Raw genomic sequence first — 18,710 nt, forward strand, 5'->3', positions numbered from 1 at the left:
CGCAAACCCGGCTAAAACTCCAACCAAAAACCTCCGTTTGAGCTTAAATTGTGGCATTTCATGATGTATCATTGCTGTATTGTATTAAGTGGCAAATACGATGAATTTTAAGGTATATAGGTTATAAAGACAATGTATGTGTACTGTTGAACGTTAAGAAGGGAAATACAGCTAAAGCAGTGGTGGGATTTAGCCGGTTCGCATCGGTTAGAACCGTTTCTCAAAATTTTATGAGTTGTGCGAACGGGTTAGCATTATACTGGTTGCAGGCGATGGACTATTTGTATCAGAACTGACTGAAAAATATGACTTTTGTAATAGAACCGAAATCCCACTACTAAGCTAAAAAAAATTGATTTTTTAGGCTAAAGGGCAACTCAACAAAACTAGGCTAAAGGGCAACTCTTCAAAATTTATTACCAATAATGAGCAATCGACGCAAAGTAAAGACATACTTGAGAACGATCAGCAAAAAATCGATCAATCCACTAAAACGGACGACTTCAAGTGTGAATTCGTGTCATTTATTAAATCTCTAGACACATGTCTGTAGAAATGGCGACGTGCGCTTCTGTGTTTTAATTCTGTTCGTTCCTAGTTTACGGTTTCATAATTGCGTTGGGTGCATGAAGTAAGATTCACACGACAGTTGAGAAACCAGAGCAAATATTTTCTTGAAAGTTGGATTTTATGACACAAATTGTAAAACAAATGCCATATATATATATATAACGTTCACATCTCTTTTTTGTCTGTTTACAGACGAAAAAGGCAGAAGAAAATTCATTACAAAGTCGTGATTGTTAAGAAAGAAAGGTTATTGATTACAGACATTATAACAGTGGTTCCCAACCTTTTTTGCCACATTCCTCCCTTTGCCCATTTTCGAACTATTCATTCCTCCCCATAAGGACGAAAAACAAATATAACATAAAAAATTATAGCAATTTGAAATAGGCTTTATAATTAGGAATGTCCATTTTAGAATCCTTTACAAATATTCTGTAACATTTTCAATGTAATTTTTTTACAGTTTTTAGAAATTCCTCCCCTGAAATCATAAAATTCCTCCCTAGGGGGGAATTCCTCCCCGGTTGGGAACCACTGCATTAGAGCATTAGAGCACAAAAGTGGCACGCAGAGTGTAGCGTCGCACCTTCAGTGCAGCGCCTGGACAAGCTACCAGTGCGAGCAACAGAATTTTATTTCGACCAAGATGAATGACGCGCGCAATAAACGCGGTTTTCTGCAAACATAACAACACTAGTAAAAGTCAGAACGAGGAACAACGACAAAACGCATTTACAGGAGAGAAACAAAATAACGTACCAAACTTTGATCGGTCCAGGCATAAGACTTCCCAGTTGGAAATCACAGATTACGGTTTTCACACTGTAAATATCGTAAGTCGTAATCAGTAAAACACATAAAAACACACCAAGATACAGGCCACTACATTAAAACATACCGGCATACAGCAATGCAACCGAGTCACTTCGTCGCACAGATCGATGCAGGCCGAATCTTGCCCACAGTAAATTAATCGGGTCACAATAATCCAATGCTCAGCGCAAAGTTCACAGGTTCAGTTCACTTAGGTACAACTTTTGCACATTTACAATATACTTTCTGTTTCAAACAGAATCAGAAATACGTTACTTAGCTATCACAACTCACTTTCATGCGTTCAGCACATCACAGACACTAATAAACTAATAACCATGCGGTCTCGCACCACAATGGGTTTTACGTCACAAAGTCATTGTTGTGACAATAGCAATGCCAGGACGATCTCCCTGGCACCCGTACATAACAGTTTGCGCCGCTAGAGGCAAGAAATCTTACATCCTCCCCCACCAAAATGGGAAACGCTACAGTTAATGCGTTTACAATTTTTTACAACAATTAAAAGATTTGCGCCTCATTAGGCTCCGACGCGCTCGAAATAAACGTTCATGACAGTCCAAATTTTCTACATCCTTGGCTCTGTTTCTTCTTCGTCGCCCCCAGTCTCGGCAGGAACGATAACGCACAGCTTTGCAACAGGTCTCTTCAGAACTCCGCTGGAAGTCTTTACTTCAACGCTTCGGACAATTCCGTTTTTGTCGTGGAATATGTTAAGAACTCGGCCCATAGGCCAGCGCCCCCTCGGGGTCGAATCGTCTACCAACAGCACAATGTCGTTAACGGCAAAATTCTTCTTACGTTCATGCCACTTCTGTCTGGCGATGACCGTCCGAGGGTATTCTTGCATCCAACGACGCCAGAACTCGTCAGCAAGGTACTGAACAGCACGAAACCGGCGTCTCGCGTAGCAGTCGGTCTTCGAAGTATTCACTGGCGGCAAACCGACCGTTGGCTTTAGCTTCAGCAAATGGTTAGGAGTAAGTGGTAATTCCTCTCCTACTTCTAATTGAACTTGAGTCAGGGGCCTCGAGTTCACAATATCTTCAACCTCAAGGAATAAAGTGTGTAGCAAATCGTCGTCGAGTGGTTTGTCTGGAAGCAGCGTCATCAATATGCGGCGGACAGATCTGACCATCCTTTCCCAAGCACCTCCAAAATGACTGGCACTAGGAGGATTAAAGTGCCAAGTTACCGCCTTTTGTCTTAAGTAGTTGTGTATTTGCTGTTGGTTCCATTCATCGACGGACTCTCGGAGAACTCGTTCCGCTCCGACAAAGTTTGTCCCGTTATCTGAATACATGTGCTTGATTGGTCCGCGACGTGCAATGAAGCGTCGCATAGCGTTAATGAAAGCATCTGTCGAAAGGTCGGGGGAAACTTCCAGGTGGATGGCGCGACTGGTCATACACGTAAAAAGGCACCCATAGCGTTTCACTTCACTTCGGCGTATCTTAATTGTGAAAGGTCCAAAGTAGTCCACCCCAGTGTGGGTGAAAGGGGCCTCATTTAATTGTAGTCTGGCCGACGGCAGATCGGCCATTTGCTGCGATCCTGGGTTGGCATCACGTCGTCGGCAAAGTTGACATTTTCGCAAGGCACGACGGATTGCAACTCGCGCGTTAACAACCCAGTAGCGCTGACATAACAGGTTCATTGTATGGTTGACACCTGAGTGTCCCGCTTTCTTGCTGTGGTAGTGTTCAATTAGCAGATCGGTAAAGTGAGATTGGTGTGGGATAATGGCGGGATGTTTAGCCTCGTAATCCAGGCAACAGTTTTCCAGTCTTCCTCCTACTCGCAACACGCCGTCTACCATGATGGGATTTAGCTTGTAGATCTGAGACGTCTTATTTTGGTGCGAGGGAAGGTCTCCTTTAGTCCAATTTGGGAATTCTTGCCGCTGGTTGTATTGTACGAGTGCCTTTTCAGCGTCCTGTAGCTCAATTACGGTGATTGGCGAGCGAGAAAGCGTAGCGGTTTCCCCTTTAGTCTTTTTGTGAAGATATCCTCGGACGCGCAAGAGCCATCCAGTGGCGATTTTAAGACGGTAGAGCGACGAAAAGTGGTTGATCAGCTTATCGGTCGGTGAGCAGTCGCTGATTGAAAGAAACACGTTAGTTGCTTCTTTTAAATCAAAGCTGCTGTAGATTCCCCCCGGTACTTCGGGTTTAGCAAATCCCTTGGGCCACTGATCCGGGGGAAATCGCAGGAAGTCTGGCCCGTTTTGCCATAATTTCGACCCAACGAAGGCGTCGGCCGCCATGCCGCGTGAGGCTTGGTCTGCTGGGTTCGAAGCGGTAGGGACGTGTCTCCAATCATGTACGCACGTAAATTTCTCAATCTGCGAAAGCCTGTTTCGAGAAAATACCGGAAAGTTTTTGCTGTCTGCAAAGAGACTGTAAAGAACAATAGTAGAATCACTCCAAAAAACACAAAGGCAGTTTTCCATACACAGCTCCTTCTTGACTGTCCTGGAAAGCTTGACAGCATCCAGCGCCGCCTCCAACTCCAAACGAGGGATCGTGTGCTTTCCAGAACCTGACAAGAGCGACCTTCCCATTACAAAACTGCAGTGTGCACTGCCGTCTTCCATCGTTGTCCGTAGGTAGCACACACATCCTCTTGCAACTGTAGAGGCATCAGCAAAGAAATGCAATTGTTGGCCTGTTATCTCGTTCGTTGTTTTAGGCCTAAAACATCGGGGAATCCGGACAGCGCGCAAACGTTCCAAGCTGCCGCACCATTTTCTCCATTTTGTCAAGTCAGCTCCACCAACTTCCTCGTCCCAGTCCAACTTCTTCTGGCACAGATTGCGGTACATCAATCGGGCCTCCAGAACGACAGGTGCCACGAATCCCAGGGGGTCAAAAAGGGAATTAGTTACCGAGAGCATACCTCGTCGGGTCAGCGGTTTAGCGGGCAGGTCGACGCTAAATTGAAACTCATCTTCATTCACGTCCCAGTTTATTCCCAACACACGTTGCTGCACGCAATCCCCTAAAGAAACGTTTTGGCATGCCTTGCCTCTTTCTTGGACTGGAACGGATTCCATGACTGCGTCGCTGGTGGAAACCCACTTCGTCAATTTGAATCCACCCAAGGCGAGCAAGCCTTTTAAGTCTTTCACTAACTTAACGGCGCTTGAGTCGCAAGGGGCTGTCGCGAGGCAATCGTCGACATAGAAGTTGTATCTCACAGCATCAGCAACTCTGGGGTCGAAGAACTTTCCGTGCTCCCTTGCAGTTTCACGTAAACAAAACGTAGCGCAGCTGGGGGAAGAGCGGGCACCGAACAAATGTACATTCATCCTGTGCGGAGTAGCCACCTTTGACATGTCTCCTCCTGGCCACCATAAGAACCTTAAAGCGTCGCGATCACGGGGAGCGACCGACACCTGGTGGAACATGGCCTCTATATCCGCGACAACTGCAACACGATCCTTTCGGAACCTCGCCAAAACGCCAACAAGGTTGTTTACCAAGTCGGGTCCCTTCATTAGCTTGTCGTTAATTGATTGACCCGAGCACTTCGCGGCACAGTCGAAAACGATTCTGACCTTTTCAGGTTTCTTTGGGTTGACGACTGGGTGGTGTGGGAGGTACCATACTCTATTCTTCGTACCAACTTGGTCTTCAGGAATTCGTTCTGCATAACCCTTTTCTAACAGGGTGGCCATATTCTCGATGTACTTATCGCGCATCGCAGAATTCCGCAACAGGCGCTTCTTTAGGCCTTCCAAGCGCCCACTGGCCATTGGCAAGCTGTCTGGGAGAACCTCACTGTCATTCTTCCACGGAAGTGGCAGCTGATAATGCCCGTTGACGCGTTCTACCAGTCGCGTCATCATATCGTAGGCGACTACATCCTCCCTCGAGTATTTCATCCCAAAATTAGAAACCTCCTCGTGACTGCGCAGCCATTGCATCAGAGATTCAACATCGCCGATATCGTCTTCTAGCGATGGGAACGAGCTTCCTTCATCGTTAATAAGTACGTTTCCTAAACAGTCAGCTTCAACATCTGAGGAAAACGCCGTCAAGTAGAAGCTGGATTCTTCCTCCACATACGCTTGTGTCTCCAGAGAAGGGCCCTTCAATAGCCATCCCAGTGGCGTCCTAACCGCATCTGGGGTTTCGCGTGGATTGGGCGCAAAGCGGCTCTCCAGGCACCTGTGTGCGATCGCATTATCGTTCCCAATCAGCAATGTTACAGCGCCACCCTCTATTTGTGGCAAGTCGACACCGCGCAAATATTCGTACTTTTCCAGCCTTTTAGCTTCTGGTACCCGGCTAGGGTTGGCGGGGATCCTATCAACCAATACAACATCAGGGAGTTTCAGCTCTTGTCCCCCCTTTAGCGGTGAAATAAATAGTGACACAGAAGTAGTATCAACGGCTACAGGCTGATCCGTGGTTAATGTGTTTAGCTTAAAGTGCACGCCATTCGCAGTTGTTTTAGCACCCAATTTCTCTGCCAACTGACGTTCGCAAAATGTCATATTAGAACCTGAGTCAATCAAGGCGTATGTATTCACCAGCTTGTGTCCACATCGTACTTGAACAGGAAGTATATCCAGGTAAGCGGACGGTCTCCGTGCCAAACCATTTTCTCTGTTGATGACGGAATTCATGCAGTCATTGTGAAATTCGCCCACATTGCCGTTTCTCTCTTCCTCGGAATCTGTGGGTTTGCTTATCCACTTCGGGTTGTGAAGTAAAGTGTGATGATAGGCACTGTCGCAACCTTCCTCGTCGCAGTTAGTCTCAGCTTTACAATCGCGTACCGAATGCCCAGGAGACAAACATTTGTAACACAGCCCTTTGATTCTTGCAAACTTTCTTCGCTCCTCGTACGATTTACGTTTAAATTGTGTACACTCGTCGATTCGATGAGGCCTTTTGCAAAGTGTGCACAGACGTGAGAAATCAGCTGCGGCGGCACTCTCCGGAGCTGATACGTTTACGTTATACGCAAATACTTTCTGTCTTCTGGGTGCAGCCGTGTCAGCCTTTTCCACAGGAGAAGAAAACAAGCACTTTCCAAAAACCGAATTAGCTTCTCGGCTTTGCTCTATGACAAACTTTGCGAAGTCAGCAAATCTCGCCACATTATTTGTTCTATCCTGAACACGCAACGATTCAGAGACCCATTTTTCCCGCATCTTAAGTGGCAGTTTGTAAGCAATCGAGGAAATGAATCCCACCGAGTCTACAATGGACGTACCAACCATTTTTTCCAGGGAAGCACAGCAATTTCGGAGTAGTACGGCCAGTTTCTCGAGACCGACTGGGTCATTTGAAGTTAGTCTCGGGACATCCTGTAGCAAATTCTCGCAGCGCCGAGCTATTATATGGGGCTGCCCGTACCTTTCGTATAATTCGCGTCGAGCCATTTCGTAACCCTCTCGAGGGCTTTCACACGCAGAATGATGCTTCATATGTTCGTATACACGCTCTTCGCAATGTTGCAACAAATAAATTAGCTTCAGGTCGAACGATTCAACCTTATCCGCAATATGCAGTTGGTAACGGTTGATAAAGCTCCAATAGTCCATGGGGTCACCTTTAAACTTTTCTACAATCGGTTTCGGGAGAAAACGTTCACCAACCTCCAGGTATCGGTTGTGGCTAGCACGGGGCGCTCGAGTTTCGAGTGGTTTGGGGGGCGCCTGATAGGAATCAAATTTAAGTTGTGTCGGCTCATGTGCGCGGCATTGATAAGGCGGAATTGCTTCTTCTTTAACGTATTTCTGGACGAAAGTGTCGCGTTCGGTATATCGCTGGTCTTGCGCATTATTCTTACAAAGTGCTGTCGGTTGCGCTTTGTAGTCAATGTAGGTATGCACAGGGCTGTCCAGTGGGCTACTCGGCAAAGGCACTGTTGTCGAGCCAGAAAATCCAGGATGTTGCTTACCACAAATGGATTCAGCTACAGACGCATCCTCCCAAGCTCTAGCTTCAGTTTCAGCAAGTTCCAACTTTCGTTGCGACTCTCGGTCTGCTAACTCTCGCTCAAGTTCTGCCTCGCGGTCCGCAAACTCGGCCAAATCTTGCTTTGCTTTTGCCTCGCGGTCGGCCAAATCTTGCTTTGCTTTTGCCTCGTGGTCGGCCAAATCTTGCTTTGCTTTTGCCTCGCGGTCCGCCAGTTCCTGTTTTAATTTCCTTCTAGCCGCCTCCTCTTGCTTGCGTTCCTCGTCCTGTCGCCGGGTCACTTGGGCAATCCGAAGTTTAACTTGACTTTCTTTCAACCTCAAGCTACGCATGGAGCTGGTCGTAGAGCCTATACTCTTTTGATCGTCTACGATAAAGGGACTGTCCACTAATGGCGGTAGAGATGCATTGGAAACTGGAGTTTTTTGCCGCACATCACACAGCCATTGTTCCATACGCTCGTCGAACTCGATCTTGTCTCGAATATAATCTATCTTTCTTGTGCGGCTACCTGGGACAATGTCCCCGTCGGACATTGTTTCGCACAGTGACATTACTCTTTGAAAGTCCTTTTCGACTTCGGGAAGGAATTGTTCAACGACAGGCGCGTCGGTAGGTTTAAGTAACAGACTTTCAGCTCTGACATATTTAGCCATGAGACTTCTGTGAGCGGCAACAATAACTTCATCATCCGGATCCATTGTTGGTTAAGACACGTTGATCAGTTTGAAAACGATGTAGCGTCGCACCTTCAGTGCAGCGCCTGGACAAGCTACCAGTGCGAGCAACAGAATTTTATTTCGACCAAGATGAATGACGCGCGCAATAAACGCGGTTTTCTGCAAACATAACAACACTAGTAAAAGTCAGAACGAGGAACAACGACAAAACGCATTTACAGGAGAGAAACAAAATAACGTACCAAACTTTGATCGGTCCAGGCATAAGACTTCCCAGTTGGAAATCACAGATTACGGTTTTCACACTGTAAATATCGTAAGTCGTAATCAGTAAAACACATAAAAACACACCAAGATACAGGCCACTACATTAAAACATACCGGCATACAGCAATGCAACCGAGTCACTTCGTCGCACAGATCGATGCAGGCCGAATCTTGCCCACAGTAAATTAATCGGGTCACAATAATCCAATGCTCAGCGCAAAGTTCACAGGTTCAGTTCACTTAGGTACAACTTTTGCACATTTACAATATACTTTCTGTTTCAAACAGAATCAGAAATACGTTACTTAGCTATCACAACTCACTTTCATGCGTTCAGCACATCACAGACACTAATAAACTAATAACCATGCGGTCTCGCACCACAATGGATTTTACGTCACAAAGTCATTGTTGTGACAATAGCAATGCCAGGACGATCTCCCTGGCACCCGTACATAACAGTTTGCGCCGCTAGAGGCAAGAAATCTTACACAGAGCATTTAAAAATGGCACGCGAGCTTTTGCACATTCAGATAGTAAACATTTGTCACTCAATTAAATTTGTTTCTATTGATTCTTCTTGGTCTTTATTCTAACCTCTGTAAAGATTAAATTGTTCGTTTTTGACAAAATTTAAAGCCTCCATAGGCGTAGAGCTTCAAAAAATGCCAGGGGTGCGACTTTTGATCAATAGCGCCGATACCTAAAAGCGGCTATAAACCCCTTGCATTGTTTAATGTTGGCCCATGAAATTTATTAACAAAAAATTATAAATATTTTTATTTCAGAAAGTTATTGCGCCACATAATACTAAAACGTTAGTGAACGTGCCATGTTTATGTCGCAATAAAATGCCCGTTTATTTCGAAACGATTGTAATTGTTGCGTTTCAACCGATGTCTGTTCAATTAATTACGTGATTACAAACGCATTTGTGTTTAGTTGGAAAAACATTTTAAACCGACGTAACTTGAACAAAGATAAGTTTTTGACGCACACAAAGTACTCCAGTGCCCCATTTTTTTCTAACCGTTTAATAGGGTTCTACATATTGGCCAAATATTTGGATTGAGCCCGTGCCGTTAAGACGCTTAAGACATGGTTTGGAAAAAGTACCAAAGGCTGGCACGCGAGTATATTTTGAAACCAAAATTGGCACGGCGGTGTGTTCGAGTTGGACACCCCTGCATTAGAGCTTTTGTTTGATTCAAAGGATAATGAGAGGGGATTACCTGAAAAATCGATGAAACCATTAAAACTGAACAACTTTCCCACATAGGCGTTAATTTAGGGTTACCAGACGTTCGGAATTTCCTGTACATGTCCAGAATTAGGGCATCAAATGCAAATCCGAAATAATTTTTATAAACACGCCTAATGTCCGAGATTTTAACGACAAGTAGCACAATCTACAATGCTAATTTTCACAATTCTTACATTATATCTGTTGTCTGTGCTAATATTGATGTACGATGCACTCTACCGCGTATATTCATGCCACTACGCGTCTTGAAAAGCTAACAATATTTTGTTAAAAAGACCGAATTTTGTAAAACTTTTTGTTTTGTAATTTATTTTGAATCAAAACATGCGCCTTTTTCTCTCATAGTGGTGAAATTTTACGAAAAAAATAGCACTTTGGGGGTTTGGTAACGTGTAACAATATGCTATATACAATGCATTGTAACGGAACTTAGGTGTCGCCAAAGATATAGGTATTAAAACCGTCCGGAACTTTACCCACGCAGATACGGTAGCCCTTACGTTAATTAGGTCGGGCTTTTGGGGTTGGGTTCGAGTTGCCGTCTGATTTCCACATAAGTTCCCAACTTTCGACGCGCCCCCTCTTGCCCCCCGCTGCGGACGCCCATGATTGCTACACCTTTGGTATGGCTGCGTTGGACTCTGCTTTGGGCAGCGATACAAGCAAGCCTGAACCCGAAAAAGCACAACTGAACATAAAACCCTGCTTTAAGGCCCCATGACAACCTTAAGAGCATTACACATACACTCTACCGCAGAGGTATCCCAACTTTTTTTGATGAGGGCCAATTTTTATCAGGTAAAGACGCCCTCGGGCCAACATTTTTTAGAATCAGAATACAAATATACGGGATTTAAGGAAATTGTGGGATTTAAGGAAATTGTGGGATTTTGTTGCGTCAGCACCATGTAGGCTACACTTCCTTTTTTACCGGTGAATCAAATCCCATGGACGGCTTTTGCGTGAAGTGGCAAGTCGGCAAAACCCAAAAACGTAATCCAAACTACGGCGTTACATGCGAAACACAACTTGAAAAAACAGCCGCGTACCACGCGAAATGCCGCAGGGGGCCGCATTTGGCCCGCGGGCCGCACTTTGGACACCCCTGCTCTACCCCAAAAATAGTGTGTAGCACAATAGTTGATTGTGGTGTGTATAAACTAACAATGCAAATAGAATATCCACCTGTAGTTTGTACAAAACAAGTCGTCCGTTACAGTCCCTGAGACCAATAATGTAAACAATTTATTTCATAAGTAAGTATAAAAAGTATCTGATGCAATATTACACAAGTGGGGCGTGATTCGGAATTATACATAGTGCAAAGAGTGTATTTACAAGTATACATCTAGTACAGCAATAATTGAAACTTTTACAAAGACAATTAAAAATCTCAATTTAAACATCTAGAAATGAATTAGGAAACAACCCATTTTCCATCATCAGTCCTTTGGTAAGTTTTCCCTGATAATCGCGATTGTTCAGCAGCAAACACAATTCTATGACTTTCAAGAGTTTCATCTATTCCTGATTTTATATACGAAGGGTCGTTCTCCTAAATTGGACAAAACAAGGCAATAAGAATACAATAACATTTGACCTATTAAGCAGTGGTGGGATTCAAATTTTTGTCAGCCAGTTTTATCACAAAAGTCATATTTTTCAGCCGGTTCTTTTACAAAAAAGTCCATTGACAGTAACCAGTAATGCTAACCGGTTCGCTGATCAGAATCCCACCACTGCTATTAAGTCAAGAATCTGAATTGAATGATAGCTTACTGCTACAGCTTTGATGAAGTTTTGCACCAAATGGAAGTCAGCCCCTCCATGCCCTCCCAAACCTGCAGTAGCATTGGATGTACAATAATATGTTTTCCTTTGTTTAGACAGAAAATCAAAATGATCAACCTCTATGTCACCGTTGTAGGTTAATTCACCCTGTAAAAAGTAAAAGCACACAATCAAGTACCAACATAATAAAAAAGATTGACAGCAAACAAAATATCAGTGTGTTTTAATCAGTGGTGGGATTCATATTTTTTTTCTGGTTCTGTTACAAATGTCTATTGACAGTAACCAGTAATGCTAACCGGTTCGCTGATCTCATAAAATTTTGCGAGATGGTTCTATAGAACCGATGCGAACCGGCTGAATCCCACCACTGGTTATAATCCTGCGTTTCCTGGGCAAGAAATTTTAGCAATATGCTCAAACCCACAGAAACCTGCTGGGTTCAACTAAATTGATATCACAAAATTTTACGAACTTGAAATAAAACATGCAACTCGACGGTGGACTCATTATGAGCTGAACGCAGTCAGACATTGACCAACCATCCTGGATAAAACAAAAAAACTTACCAGAGTCCCAAATACTTTTGTTTGTCGAGCGCACACACTTTCGGTAAACGCAATCATAGTAAAAGAAGCGGTCTTTCCACCTTCGAATTCCATGTTTACAACCTAATAATGTTAAAACAATTCAGACATAAATGAATAGTTGGGACCAGCCCTCAAGAGCAGATGCAGACCAGCGATCACAGCCACTCATATAGAAATCATAGTACGCCGGGCCTTTGAGGGCGTTATACCGAATCAGCCAGTCACCAAGCATTTACCACCATATGGCAAGGCACAAAAAAAAATCATGCCTGTGGTGGGATTCGACCCCACGATGTTAAAATAACTAGGGATGGGCCGAGCCGAGCCATTACCCGAGTACTCGGTACCGAGCATCGCTGTTTTTGATGCTCGGTGCTCGGCCGAGCAGTTGCACAAACTGACCCGAGCGTTAAATTTGCATAATAATGCCCTGCTAACATACAACTAGTGTCCTTAAGGGTGTCTATGAACAAAAACGAATGATTTTTCAAATGTACTCGATGGTGGAAAAATGCCTACTTTATGGGCATGTACAGCTTAATAAAACACTGACGTAAGAGACCTTATAGAGCTAAAACTTAGAAAGGGGATTTTTGTGACGTCATAATGCACCGAGCGTGCTCGGCCGAGCACCGAGCATTAAAGTGAGGTGCTCGGTGCTCGGCCAAACAGAACTATTGCAGTTTTGGCACATCCCTAAAAATAACTGTGTGTTTTTTTGAGAACCATAACAAAAATTTACCTGATTATCACAGACGTCATTGTCACATTCATACACACATCTGCCATACGGTCCAGTTTGTAACTTCTCTTTTAAAACTTCCAAATCCTCGACATCAGTAACAATGGAGACGGGCCACTTAAAATTGCCCCTCTTTGCTCTGTCCAAGTAGATTTTTACAGCCGAATAAGGGCAAGTACTTTCCACACTGCAATCCGTACATCTGTTTCCAGCATCTTTAGGCTTTGATCAGTATAAAATGTGATTTAGATTTTGGGATCTTTTGTCACACTTAGGTTTCAAAAATATTTAGTTAGTTAAATCAACCCAAAGAAACATTTTAAGTCAGAGGATATAACCTTGAAAACAAGAAGGGATAATTTCTTACAGAATCAAATATACAAAATATATTACCAGAGCCACAATGTCAAAAATGGTCTTACAATTTTTTGATTTAGTATATATGGTAGCAATTTCCATTAAGTTAAGAAATGCACAAGTTTCAAAAAGGGTTGCATGCAGTTCCCGAGCCACTAGATGGCGACCTCAGGCTTTCAGGTTACACACAGGGCTTTTTAACAGTTGAATATAACTGGTGCAAGAAGTTGAGACCTTGTTTTCTGGTTTAAAATGATTCAACGATCCAAACGAAGACACCCGTTTGCATTGCGTAGGCATCCACGAGCAAATGAGATCGATATCGTGACAAGATTTTGCCAACAGTGAAAACGAGCTCTGCTCAGTGTTTCTCCAATTCCCACGAACATAAGAGTGAGCAAAATGAAAAAATCCAACCTGTTCAAAATATACAGCATGAATACATGATTTCATAACAGTCGCTCTCAATCTGGTGTTTATACCAAAAGTCATTTAAAAACAAATGCAAAAAATGTGGTAGGAAAAAAATTAAGAGCAAACAGTTATTAACAGCCAAAATGAACATATATTCAGGAACACTATACACGGACATGAAGAGTAAGTCAATCTCAAACATAACTGCCAAAGAACTTGTGTATTTACGATACATCATGCAGACATTTTAACAATCCCAGTTTAATCACAGTTTCGATCTGCACTGATGATGACAACCAACAGAGATTGTTGAAACGTCTGCATGATGTATTCTGTAAACACAAGTTCTTTGGCGGTTATGGTTTATGATTAAATGAACACATTTTCATTACTGAAATCTATCTCTTAAACATTCACACAGACCAGCGATTATGGCAAATTTATAGGTCTTTAATGATAGCTTATAGCTTATTATAGGTCTTGAATAAGTCTGGAAAAATATAATGGTTTATCACCATATATTTGGAACATCTCCAATATTTAATTGCACCAATATGTTAAACTGCTGAGAATGGCATGTAAAGCTTTAGCGGATAGTAACAAGGCATGACACAGTTTAGAAATAAATAAACCTACAGGTTCCAGGTGTTGTATTGTGACCACATCTCCAATAATACCAGACTCAATCAGTTCCTTTATTTTGAGATTAGGTGGATAATATCGAAGCACGTGACAGACACAGAGCATAACGTTGTGTTCTTTGCAGGCCTCACAAATCTCAGTACAATCTTCTTCTGAGGTCTGTAAACAGAATATTTATTTTTACTTTTACATGACGTTGCCAAATATACACCAAAGACATCCAGCAGGGCATTTAGAGTTAGGGTTCAAGAAGTGAGAATTCTTTCAATCCAAGGATTCAGATTTTTTTGACCTGTGCAGTTTATTACAAACACACAAAAAATTCTTTGCTTGCGACTGGTCTATGAAAGAGTAATGAATAACCACAAAATTTCAGATAAGTTTATGCATTAAAAAGGTTGGTAACTTTTACTTGATTCAACATGTCGGATTTCACTTGACTAAAAAAATTAAATTAACGTTTTTAAATAGCAGAGGAGACATTGAAACCATCAGCGTTGTAAACACAATTAGATTAACGATTTAGTGACTTTTGCACACAATAAACGTTTTATTTTCGTAGAAAAGTGTCAGATAGTGAATAAAAACACCTATAACCAAAAAAAACAGTTAAACATTATGCTAATATTTTAAGACATATCATACCGCCATTGGCTTTTCCAGCAAAATGTGGTAACCCTTTTTGATAAACGCCATAGCAGCATCCTTATGAACCCTATCAGGAGTACAAATGCAAGCAAAATCTGCCATCTTGTCCATGGTTGCTAGCTCCTTCCAGCCTAAAAAACAGTGATGAAATTGAAAACAATGATTGAGTTAAATTTATTTTGCCAGTGCAACAAATTGTAGCAGTAAAATTGTACTGAAATTTTCACCAGCCAAAAACAGCTGAGCAACATTGGGAAAGTTGAGGGCACAATGTTGGATAGATGTGAGACACACTGCAGCCACACTGTTACTAGTACAAAGCATTACATAGTGAAGGACTTATAGTAGAGGGTGGGGTCGGCCCATTCCTTTAAGCCAGTGGTTCCCAACCTTTTTTGCTGCATTCCTCCCTTCGCCCATTTTCGAACTATTTATTCCTCCCCATAAGACGGAAAAAACAGCAATTTAAAATATCAATTTATTTCACATTACAACTCAATGAAATTTGCTCTTGTTTGCGCTCTGAAAGTAGTTGTATATGCAGCGCAGTTCATGACAGTGCACTTAGGCTACAGCTAATATCCACACAAGACACAAAATGATATGTAACTAATAATATAGTTTCATTACACATACTGTTTACCAACTGTAAACTGTTCAGTTTTTAAGCAACTAAGCAACAGCCAGATTGTCAAAAAACAAAAATGTTAAAACAATAGACTTTGTTATGACAATAATCGTATAATTTAGGCGCCTGAAACGTAGCATGCGGCCGTATATACAAGTAGACCTTACAATTAGGGATGTCTATTTCAGAATCCGTTACAACCAAATGTGAACTGCATACAAATTATAATGGAAATCCCTAATGTCTTTACAAAAATATTCTGAAAAATTTCCAATCTGAAAATGTTTTTTTACAGTTTTTATGAAATTCCTCCCCTGAAATCATAAAATTCCTCCATAGGGAGGAATTCCTCCCCGGTTGGGAAGCACTGCTTTAAGCCTTATACTACAGTGTTGGCATTGAAAATGGTGATCAAGTTGAGTAAGTTTTGCTGGTGAATCATAGCAAAACAAATGAGCTAAAATGTTCACCATCTCAAACATATCTGTGCAACATTTAGATGTTATAAAGCGCAACGAAGTTGTGAGCATAAATAGTGGATAGATGGTAAACATGCTGCAGCTACACCGCTACTAAACATTACATGGAGGGACAAATATTAGAGCAGTGGCTCTCAATCGGGGGTCCGCAAAGCGTTTTCAGGGGGTCCGCAACAACTTCCTAATTTTGCAGACAACGATATTGATAAAGCGCTATTTAAAAAATATGTCTCAGCATTTTAAAATAGCATGAAACTTGTTGAACCAAAATGCATTGTGACATTTTAACCCCATTGTGATGCAACAGAGGTACATTTTCAGTGGCAAACAACGTCACATCACAATGCAATGGCTCTTTATTATTGAGTTCTGATGTTGCAGCCCAGTCAAAGTGATTGAAATTTTGGTCCTGGACTAAACGTGGTTGGTATATTCTGCACCTTTTTGGGTTGCTTAATAAAAAAGAAAAAAAATACCAAAACCTTCAAAGGGGTCCGCGATTAGCTTGACAGTACCAAAAGGGGTCCGCAAAGGCAAAAAGGTTGAGAACCACTGGTTTAGAGGGTGTGGGCGGCCTGTTAGCTAATTGATACTTGAGGAGCGGTTAACGAAACCAAACATCAAAAAATGCAGGAGTTTACCTGAGAAAACCATGCTGTCATCAATGTTGTGAGTCTTTTTAAAACGAGAACTGTTACTCTCTGAAGGATCAGCGACAGCAACTATTTTGAGCTAGAGAAAAAGACAGTCCTTACTTTGCTTAAAGCTGTGTCAAACTTCCTGAACTTTCAAATTTAAATAAAACACATATTATAAATTATATGTGATTATCCAAATATGCGATTGAGACATGCAATTGCATTTTTCTTAACAAACAATAGGCTAATGTTTTCGATTTACATTCCCTAGGCTATTTATTAACAATATGCAATCAACTTTTAAGCTGTTAAGTTGTCCTAGCAATGTCATACAAAACAAATTTGTAGTGTACTAGTGTTATAAACGAATGATTTACAACTATTCTGACCATAGGAAGTGCATTTTACCAGATCTGGAAAACTTTTCGCATACGTTGCATATCCACTTCCTCGCTGCCCAGCACCAACAACAACACAAGAGACTTGTTTTTCCGTCGTGTTCTGTTCTTCCATTACAGTTTCTTTGTCAGGATCCCCCACTTGCTCTTGTCTCTCACTGGATGAAGAGATTTCTTTGGACTGCTTTGTGCCCATTCAACTTTTTCACCAAATTGATTAAACTAGTAACACACAACTTATATATCTGAAAGAAAAAACAAAAATGATAAAGAACATAGTAACCATCGCTGGCAAGAAATAAATAAGCATTGCACGTAAAAAAGAACATCTGCCAAAAAGAAAAACAGTCAACATAATAAATGGAACAACAAATGAGACTTGAGAGAAACAAATAAGAACTGAGCAACACTGGTATTGCATTACACAAAAAAATTGTGCTTCAAAACCTGTCACGAAAACAGCACATTTTTGAGCACTGCTTTATTTTCGGGCTGACAATGTTGAAATTTTTGCCTCGTATAGAACATTTGCAATTTTGTACTTTGCCAGAGCAAGGGTTCCTGGATCAGCAATGCTTTTCAACTCTGATGCAATATGACCAGCATAAACCCTAACGGAGTCATCTTGGTTTTGCAAAGCATCCAACAATCTCTTGAGCATGTCTGAAGCATCTTGTAAGTTCTTAACAACGGAGCCAAGCTTCTCTACATCTGGAGTATTTGGGGGTGTTGGCACAATTTCAGGAGAGTTTGGCACATATTCAATTGCAGAATTCCCATTACAAGGACTGCTGCCAAATGAAATTGTGTTAACACTTGGCAAACTTGGATCATATTCGTCTTCAGTGAAAACTACATCAGAATCGCATGCGTCAGTTGGTGAATACAAAGAAGTAGGGTTCACATCGTGAGTGACTACTGGATCCAAAAAACTGAGGGAATCCATAAACAACCATCGCTTGGCGAGAGTCCTTGCCGGTTTGCCAGATAGAAAGCAGCTGTCTTGAGTTCTGTTTTTTTCGTAGGTTTTTCGTATCTTCTCCCATGTTTGAGAAGCAGCATCAGCTACACATGAAAATGTTAACTGACACCAGTTTGTGTTGTTTTTTCCTTTACCAAGCAAAAATTTTTTAACTCATTTTAATTACTTTTTAACTCAAGAAAATCATGTTTTATGTACAGAAAAAGTTACCCAATAATAATTCTATCAATCAAAAACTTATAACGAGTGCATATTTAAGTAATGGGCCTAAAAAGTTTAATCATCTAAATTTTATTCTTTCTGCATTAGAAGTGATTTATTGTTTTCTAAATGACACAAAAATTTTTGTGTGTGATTATTAGGTGTGCACAATTGGTAGTTGTTATGCATAGCACAAAACTAAAACCACAAATCTATGAAACAAAACATGCACTTACGACTAATATTCAACGATGTACCAACATTTTGCCATTGCTTGGTTTGTAACGCCACGCTACAGAAGAACGGGAGGCGGTTGTCCCAAAGTGCAGGCCTTTTACGCACCTCGTTTATTAATATAAGCTGAAACTCTAGCCTTTCTTCAACCATCTTAGCAAACAAAATACGCAACCAACTCCACGAAAAACAAACCGACGTGGAATTCGGAACGTGGTGACTCAAGAATATTTATTGGAATATGATGTCATGGTTTAGTCATTTGTTTGCTTTTGGTTTTACGTCAACATTCCTTAGCCCTAAAAAACAATGTGCTTGTAAAATATAACGGTGGTAATCCAAGTTTTTTAGGGTTTTGTTTTTACCTGTTCGCAAAAACACATGAAACTGATCATTTTCTACGTCAAAATAGGGAATT

General features: G+C 41.7%; 3 protein-coding genes across 4 annotated transcripts; all 3 read right to left on the reverse strand.

The window, feature by feature from the left end:
- Positions 1 to 1,186: 1,186 nt before the first annotated feature.
- LOC145233410 (uncharacterized) lies at positions 1,187 to 8,793 on the reverse strand. Of its 2 annotated transcripts, none has more exons than XR_013861087.1 (2): positions 1,330 to 8,793; positions 1,187 to 1,246 (listed from the first exon to the last, which is right to left on the reverse strand). XR_013861087.1 is itself a non-coding variant. In XM_080098132.1 (2 exons), the coding sequence occupies exon 2, from the start codon at positions 8,036 to 8,038 to the stop codon at positions 1,973 to 1,975; it is 6,066 nt and encodes a 2,021-aa protein (XP_079954258.1). In that variant the 5' UTR covers positions 8,039 to 8,176; positions 8,260 to 8,793; the 3' UTR covers positions 1,187 to 1,972. The 2 variants fall into 2 exon arrangements, 1 of the variants encoding a protein (XP_079954258.1); XM_080098132.1 differs by having other exon boundaries at positions 1,187 to 8,176; positions 8,260 to 8,793.
- A 1,957-nt stretch (positions 8,794 to 10,750) lies between these two features.
- Positions 10,751 to 17,117, reverse strand: LOC145233414 (putative oxidoreductase YteT). Its single transcript, XM_080098135.1, has 9 exons — positions 16,886 to 17,117; positions 16,481 to 16,571; positions 14,730 to 14,863; positions 14,079 to 14,243; positions 13,263 to 13,445; positions 12,672 to 12,893; positions 11,909 to 12,010; positions 11,328 to 11,486; positions 10,751 to 11,103 (listed from the first exon to the last, which is right to left on the reverse strand). The coding sequence occupies exons 1-9, from the start codon at positions 17,069 to 17,071 to the stop codon at positions 10,966 to 10,968; spliced, it is 1,380 nt and encodes a 459-aa protein (XP_079954261.1). The 5' UTR covers positions 17,072 to 17,117; the 3' UTR covers positions 10,751 to 10,965.
- A 2-nt stretch (positions 17,118 to 17,119) lies between these two features.
- On the reverse strand, positions 17,120 to 18,617 carry LOC145233416 (uncharacterized). Its single transcript, XM_080098137.1, has 2 exons — positions 18,295 to 18,617; positions 17,120 to 17,940 (listed from the first exon to the last, which is right to left on the reverse strand). The coding sequence occupies exons 1-2, from the start codon at positions 18,443 to 18,445 to the stop codon at positions 17,357 to 17,359; spliced, it is 735 nt and encodes a 244-aa protein (XP_079954263.1). The 5' UTR covers positions 18,446 to 18,617; the 3' UTR covers positions 17,120 to 17,356.
- Between the last annotated feature and the right edge of the window lie 93 nt (positions 18,618 to 18,710).

Source organism: Phallusia mammillata, chromosome 6, assembly GCF_965637545.1.
Source record: "Phallusia mammillata chromosome 6, kaPhaMamm4.hap1.1, whole genome shotgun sequence".
Classification (NCBI taxonomy): domain Eukaryota; kingdom Metazoa; phylum Chordata; class Ascidiacea; order Phlebobranchia; family Ascidiidae; genus Phallusia; species Phallusia mammillata.